The sequence below is a fragment of the Amphibalanus amphitrite genome, unplaced genomic scaffold (genome assembly GCF_019059575.1).
Source record: "Amphibalanus amphitrite isolate SeventyFive unplaced genomic scaffold, NRLGWU_Aamphi_draft 000703F_arrow, whole genome shotgun sequence".
Lineage (NCBI taxonomy): Eukaryota > Metazoa > Arthropoda > Thecostraca > Balanomorpha > Balanidae > Amphibalanus > Amphibalanus amphitrite.
The window spans coordinates 159,826-167,936 of record NW_024882197.1 but is presented as its reverse complement, the minus strand read 5'-3'; the positions used below and the strand labels follow the sequence as shown (position 1 = coordinate 167,936).

The following is an 8,111-nucleotide window of genomic DNA, read 5'->3' as shown; positions in this document are numbered from 1 at the left end:
TCCATGAGAGACGGTACATTTTTATTGCTAATAGACGCTGTTTCAACTCATTCCGTCTGACGATCACCTGAAATTAATATAAATTCCAAAATCCGTTTAAAATGGCACTTTTTGAAATGAAATTGCCCTCACACTTGCACGTGGCGCGTGCCACCCCTGCACCGCACACTATTCGATTGCCCGTTCGATTCTCTACACGATGCTGTTTTCCCCGTGCCGATCGGGCGCACGGCTACCGAGATATTGCACGGGGAACGGACCCGTGTCGGGCAAATTTAGCCATTTTCGCCCGTTTTTGCCAGCCGATTTATACATGTAAAGTCTATGACGCGAATTTGCACTTTTTGGGCACGCGCCACGCGCTCGCTATCGATCCGATCGAGCCGAGACCGCTCAAAGGCACGTTGTCCATCCTTGTTCTATAACTTGCGCAAATTTCAGCGCGGTAGGTGCAAAGGTGTGATCTGTAACCCGCGCTACGTAGCACCATGTCGCGACCTTCGTAATAGACAGAAACTACGCCCTCCTCAAATAGTAATATAGACAAGCGGCTGCGCCACTTGCTTCGCGGCGTAGCCAGAAAATGCGGCAGCAGCCAATTTGCTTCCGAATGGTGTTTGATTTAAATTGCTCTGTCGTCTGGAAGCAGAGCTGTGGACGGAAACGTGCAGAGGAAAATTTTGAACATAATAGCTATTCTGAGGGCTTATGTGGATGAAATTAGGGTCATACGGGGTCAAGTCAGGTCAAGATGGTCATCCCTGGTCACACTGGGTCAGGCCAGGTCACCTTCGGTGAGGCCAGGTCGTATAGGTCACCACGTCACATTGGATCGGCCTGTACCACACTTCTATTACTTCTACCCTTACCACTACCCCTACTACTACCCCTACCACTACCCTACCCTTATCACTACCCCTACCACTATTCCTACCACTACCCCTACCACTACCCCTACCACTACCCCTACCACTACCTCTACCCCTACCACTACCCCTACTTCTACCCCAACCACTACTACTACCCCTACCACTACCACTACCCCTACCACTACCCTACCACTACCACTACCACTACCCTACTACTACCCCTACCACTACCCCTACTTCTACCCCTACCACTACTACTACCCCTACCACTACCACTACCCCTATCACTACCCTACTACTACTACCCCTACCACTACCACTACCACTACCACTACCACTACATCTTCCACTACCACTGGGTCATGTGAAGTCACAGGCTATAAGATAAACTGATAAACTAAAAAAAGACTTCCATAACCCTGCTCCTACTCGTGTCATTCCATTATTCTTAATCGTATTTGATGGAAATGGCGCCTTGTGACAAATGTGGCGCATTGCGACAAAAGTGGTGCATTTGTAATTGTGGTTTTGCCATGCATCCTTTCACCGAATTGCACCTATATATCGGACAATATTTGACAAAGCTGTGCAATTTGTGACAAAAATGGCGCTTTGGACAAATGTGGCGCATTACGGCAAACGCGGTGCATTTGTGTAAGCGCATTGAAAACTGTCTTTATTTACCGAGAATCAACATCTTCATTCGCCTCTGTTTATCAAAATAAATAAGCTGTCAATCTGCAAATGAGAGGCACCCGCCGCCGATCGTCATGCATTTAACTGTCATATAGTCCGTTTTTCTTATCTTTAGACTTCACTCCAAGATGTTTCGCAAGATATGCACGAGACAAAGCATGGCTTAGAAAAAATCAAGCCCTTCGGAAACAGAAAATATTGCCTTGAAGCCTGGAGAGCCTATATATGGCCTTGCTGGAGAGTGGCGCTCTTGGGTGCGGCAAGTGCAGATTTGTAGTCTCACAAATGTGTATTACATAAATAGGTAGGTACTTATACCTACCTGCTACAAAAATTAAGTTGGATAAAGTTTGGTATTGCTAACCGAACTATCGATCCGATGAATTAAAGGGTACCTATAAAAGCGAATATCACTTGGAAATGAACTATTCTGCAAATGGACACAAGTCATCATCAGTGACTTTAGTTCAAGACCTATAGGGCTTGGTTCCAGCCGAAGTTCTGGCGACAAGTTCTGGCGACTGTCGTGAAGCACTTGGTTTGTGGTTCGCTATCGCAGACATTCGAGTGAACGCGTTTTCGATAGTATTGACTGTGACGTTGTAATCCTCACGAAGTATCATGTGGACGGGTTAGACTGCGTGACGAGAGGCGGAGATGAATTATGCCTGTGGAGGTAGGCAACCCGCAGGACATGCGTGTTCAGCGGCGCAGGCTACCAACACGAGTTGGCTATATGAGCGTGTGTTTAGCGATGAATGCAGCATTGATCGAAATTAACAAATATACATACTATTTCAATGTGATGACATGTTTTGCTCGTATTACCCGCTAGTGTCTACAAATCTACCACCAGTAACTCGTAATACAAATTACAAAAGACAGGAAACACAGGAGTCGTACTCGTATATTGGGTATGTTTGGTTCACCGAAGCCATCGTAGGTCCCATGCGCCCTCAATCACTTTCACTGTCACTGTCGTCACTGCTCGAATCCTGAAGTGACACGATCACTGGCTCGATGTCCTCCATCATACCATCTGCTCGCCAGTACACCTCTTCCAGTTCTCGCACGTGGCGGCAGCAGTTTCGCCACAAGTCCGGTGGCGCGGCGTCTCGGCTATCCAGCAGCAGCCTTTCCACGTCATTCAGATGCCCAGTGTTGTTGAACTGGCGGACGTGCGTCTTCATGTTTGCCCAAACCATTTCAATCGGATTGAGGTCGCAATGATATGGGGGCAACCTCAGTACTTCATGACCGGCCTCCTGTGCCACCTTGTCCAACACATACTCGCGTGTCTGTTTCAGAGGGCGAACCAGCTCAAGAAGCTCGACCTTCCGCAAGTCCGGATCAGGATTGACATCATGTACCCGCAGCCATTCTTGGATCGCTTCCTTCCTCCAGCTAGCTGTAGGTGCCTTGTTAGCACATCTTGAATGATACGAGGCGTTATCCATAATGATCACGCTATTCTCTGGCAGGTTCGGCAGAAGTTGGAGTCGAAACCAGTCCTCGAAACAGCTCGCGTTCATAGACGTGTGATAGTCGGCAGACTTGCCGTCCGTCCTCATACACATGAATGCTCCTGGGGTGAAGCCGCTGTCCGAGCCAGCATCGACTATGATTAGGCGCTTGCCCTTCCCTGTCACTGGCTTATGGCCGGCCACGTCGTCACTGTCCAACCACGCGACCGTTCGCATATCAAACTGGTTATACCAGGTCTCGTCCAAGTACACTATAGTGCGCTCTGGGTCGGAGCTTCTAATCTTCCGAATGCGTCTCAGGAACGCGTTCCGGGCTGCCACCACCTGAGGTTTTTCAACCAGCAGCTTTCGGTTGTTCACTTGTCGGAACTTGAATCCATGGGCGGCGCCACCGGGGGGGACGGGGGGGACAGGTCCCCCGCTATCGAAAGTTAGGGGGGTACAGTACCCCCCTATCGGCGAGGCCCGTTCAATAGTTGATAATAATGCATTATAGAGCTATCCGTCGCATTTAATGCATCGTTGGTTAATCAAGGCAGGTTCTGAATAAATATTGCTGTTGGGATGCATCGCAGGGGGTCCTGGCCATCTGCAAAAGGTGTGGAGCTGTGATGCCTGTAGTTATAAGGTGATCGGCAGGGCCTCGGGGATCGTGCCCCCTTTTTGGGGCGCCAGGCAGGGTTATTACTTATTACCTCCCCACCCCACTGCCAGACCCCATTGCCGATAAAACCAAGTTCACTGAAATTCCATAGATTTCCGTTACTATATGAAAATTTTCCATTCCTAATTAGTCAAATTCAAGCATGGCAGTTCTACCACAGGAACCATTTGAAATCTATGCCATTTAACCCCAGCACTTGTGGGGAGAAGTGTTCGGATAGATCACAGGCAGGACCAAAAAAGCACGCAGTAGCCCAAGACCTTATAATTGGATATAGCATCGGCTCCCTCTCGTCAAGGGGTTCGATAGCACTCGTTTTTTTCTGCAAAACTAAGTTCGGTCGGCGGCCGAACGGCTGGGGGTCTAATCGAGCCCCCCATCCCTCCTCTTCTTACGTCAGCGGCTGTGAAAATGCCATTACCAGCTGTTGAAACATGGCAGTTGCTTTTGCATGAGTGCACGAAAGGGTTTTAGGTACGTGATACGTGAAAGGTTCTACATGAAAATTGAGATACACCAGCTTATCAAATTGTGCTCACTGTGGTGCGCTCGGCTTTACCTTGACTAGTCTTTGAATTCTGGGGTGAAACAGACCAGTCAAGAAACCTGTTCCATAAGGAGAGCCACTAATGCTAAAGGGATGTGGGATGATGTTTCCAGAGACCTTCATTACCTCCCAAAGGGAGTGCCCCGCCATTTGCCAATCCCTGCTGTAGTTGTTACGATTGGAGGGTGAATATGAGAACGATGCAGGTCGCGCCAGCTCGATCATGACGAACACAATGGTGCCGACATCACAGCTCTACTGCCATTTTTGACGAAGTTAATCAACAAGCACCGGAATCCTACCCTGGGGCATTTCACCTGCAGAGGTCGCCGGACCTGAGACCCTTTCACTCATTTTTTTCAACGGTGCATGCGCTCGTTTTTCCCGCAAAGCTCTTGGCAAGTAAAATCAATCAGAAAGTGTGATCAAATAACGGCTGGTGACCTTCCATGACCTAGCATGGCCTTTTGAGTGACCACCGATGACATGACCACTGACGGCTAGCCATTAGCTGCACCCTGCCCGTTGCATATGGATCAGGTGGTGATGTCATGATTCTGAAATTATATTGCAATTTTGGCGCACTTGTCAGAGCAGAAGACATTCCCACTTTTCCTCCATGACTATATGATGGTGAAGCCCTGAAGCTGACCAGACGTAAGATCGAAAATTTGAAAGTACGAAACGTAAGAGTAGCTGGCACTGCTACTCATACCTAAGCAATTCGCAGCTTGTAGGAAACCAGCTTTGAGTTGGCAAGACTGCAAATTTTAATTTAGAGGCAAGGATGCTTGAAAAGGTGATCGATCTTAGGTGTCCTAGGATAAGTTTGGAAACGGGATGCACTATTCGATGTGTTTTGGGCCTTGCCAAGTTTCGCGGCGTTACGTGCCTCGTTTTTTTTTTTGCATACACGATCAGTATCTACTTTTGGGATTTTCGATTTTCGGTCCCCGTCCCCCCCTATCGAAAACCCGTGGCGCCGCCCCTGCTTGAATCCTATTTGGAACAGCTGCTTTCGTATGGTTGAGCGCGAGATAGTCTGCTCGAACTTGTCCTGAACTGCCGCTCTAATGGTGTCCAAAGTGACCTTTTTCCCTTCCAGGTACATGGCATGCACCATTCTTCTGAACGCGCACTGGTCAAACTCGTCGAAGTACTCGCGTGGCCCCCTGTTAGGGCGCTGGCGGGCTGGAGACTGGCATCCATGTGTCTCTATTCCACTCTTGAATGCATTAACAGAGGCAATCGACACTCCAGTAGCAGAGCTGGTCTCCTTCGCTACGTTAATGCTAGCCGCTGCACTCTCATCACCTTGCTTGAGGTATTCATCTTTCTTTCGAATAAAATATTGGTAAACATTATAAACCACTTGTCTCGCTTGTGCACCGATCGGTTTTCCTTGCCGAAGTTTTGAGAGCATTGCATACTTCCAGTTCTCGCACGTGGCGGCAGCAGTTTCGCCACAAGTCCGGTGGCGCGGCGTCTCGGCTATCCAGCAGCAGCCTTTCCACGTCATTCAGATGCCCAGTGTTGTTGAACTGGCGGACGTGCGTCTTCATGTTTGCCCAAACCATTTCAATCGGATTGAGGTCGCAATGATATGGGGGCAACCTCAGTACTTCATGACCGGCCTCCTGTGCCACCTTGTCCAACACATACTCGCGTGTCTGTTTCAGAGGGCGAACCAGCTCAAGAAGCTCGACCTTCCGCAAGTCCGGATCAGGATTGACATCATGTACCCGCAGCCATTCTTGGATCGCTTCCTTCCTCCAGCTAGCTGTAGGTGCCTTGTTAGCACATCTTGAATGATACGAGGCGTTATCCATAATGATCACGCTATTCGCTGGCAGGTTCGGCAGAAGTTGGAGTCGAAACCAGTCCTCGAAACAGCTCGCGTTCATAGACGTGTGATAGTCGGCAGACTTGCCGTCCGTCCTCATACACATGAATGCTCCTGGGGTGAAGCCGCTGTCCGAGCCAGCATCGACTATGATTAGGCGCTTGCCCTTCCCTGTCACTGGCTTATGGCCGGCCACGTCGTCACTGTCCAACCACGCGACCGTTCGCATATCAAACTGGTTATACCAGGTCTCGTCCAAGTACACTATAGTGCGCTCTGGGTCGGAGCTTCTAATCTTCCGAATGCGTCTCAGGAACGCGTTCCGGGCTGCCACCACCTGAGGTTTTTCAACCAGCAGCTTTCGGTTGTTCACTTGTCGGAACTTGAATCCTATTTGGAACAGCTGCTTTCGTATGGTTGAGCGCGAGATAGTCTGCTCGAACTTGTCCTGAACTGCCGCTCTAATGGTGTCCAAAGTGACCTTTTTCCCTTCCAGGTACATGGCATGCACCATTCTTCTGAACGCGCACTGGTCAAACTCGTCGAAGTACTCGCGTGGCCCCCTGTTAGGGCGCTGGCGGGCTGGAGACTGGCATCCATGTGTCTCTATTCCACTCTTGAATGCATTAACAGAGGCAATCGACACTCCAGTAGCAGAGCTGGTCTCCTTCGCTACGTTAATGCTAGCCGCTGCACTCTCATCACCTTGCTTGAGGTATTCATCTTTCTTTCGAATAAAATATTGGTAAACATTATAAACCACTTGTCTCGCTTGTGCACCGATCGGTTTTCCTTGCCGAAGTTTTGAGAGCATTGCATATTATTGTATACGAATGGATATAAATTTCAAAAGATATATAAAAGTCTCAGATTTCCTTGATACACAGCAGACATATGGTGTGTTCGCTTTTAGAGCCAGTGGCAATGAGCGTGACGCTTGATTTTTATTATCAAATTGTGTGACGTCACGTGCTAAGTTATCTGCACATCTTGGAGTGAAGTCTAAAGATAAGAAAAACGGACTATAGGCGATTGAACCCGGCTGCCGATGCCTTGAAGAATGAGCAAAATTCCGAGGAAATGCGCACTTTTCCAGGGCGTGCCACGTGCGAACCATCCACCCCATGAGTCTCGAAACACGCCACTGCACGTGCGCGTGACGTCATCAACACACTGCGAAAATTTCAGCCCCCTCGACCGTACCGGTTGACCTGCGCACGGCGTCAAAGCACCCCTCTGCACGGTGCAAACAGACAGACAGACAGAGTTTCATTTCACAAATAGTATGTATAGTAGATATGACGTATTCCCTGAAAATGCGAACCAAATGCTTCCAAGGTTTTTGAAAATTTGTGTTTTTAGTGACGTCATGCCACGCTATTTTTGATTCAAAAACTGAAAAAACGCCTCTAACATCACCAGTTTTTAACCCGTGCCGTGCCTGGGGGAGGGTTAGCCCCCCGCACCCCTTATAGTGGGTGCGGTAGCTGGCCCCTCTCAGACGGGCCCTCGTACAGACGCTCATGATCCTCACCCCAAAAAGTTGAGAACCCTCTGCAGTTAATCACAGTTATTTACGTGAAATGCTTGGGGTTTATGAATTTTCATCGATGTCATTCATTTTTCAATAACCTACATCAACCTTTGTTACGAGCGAGCGAGCGCAGCGAGCGAAGCGAGTCTTTTCAATATAACGGAAAAATCTCAGTATGAGCGGCCCGGCCCGGCCCGGCCTGTAACGCTTTTGAGAGGCTTATATCTCAGCAACCGCTGGACCGATTGGCCTGCGGTCTTTTTTGCTGGGTAGCCCCATCCCTTCTACCCCGAAATTGACTACTTTTGATACAACTCAGTGACCGTCGTGGCACGAGCCACGTGAAACGTCAAGGGTGTTCAGGCTGTTTTGCAAAAGTAGTGATTTTGAGAGGCTCATATCTCAGCAGCCGCTTGGGCAATTGTCTCACGGTAATTTTTGTAGGGTAGCTGCATCCCTTCTACCAAGGGTCGG

The 8,111-nt window shown here is 49.0% G+C and overlaps 1 protein-coding gene across 1 annotated transcript; it reads right to left on the bottom strand.

The window, feature by feature from the left end:
* Positions 1-2,078: 2,078 nt before the first annotated feature.
* Positions 2,079-7,126, bottom strand: LOC122364855. Its single transcript, XM_043335633.1, has 2 exons — positions 5,691-7,126; positions 2,079-2,623 (listed from the first exon to the last, which is right to left on the bottom strand). Exons 1-2 carry the CDS (start codon positions 6,915-6,917, stop codon positions 2,522-2,524), a joined length of 1,329 nt encoding a protein of 442 aa, XP_043191568.1. The 5' UTR covers positions 6,918-7,126; the 3' UTR covers positions 2,079-2,521.
* Positions 7,127-8,111: the final 985 nt, after the last annotated feature.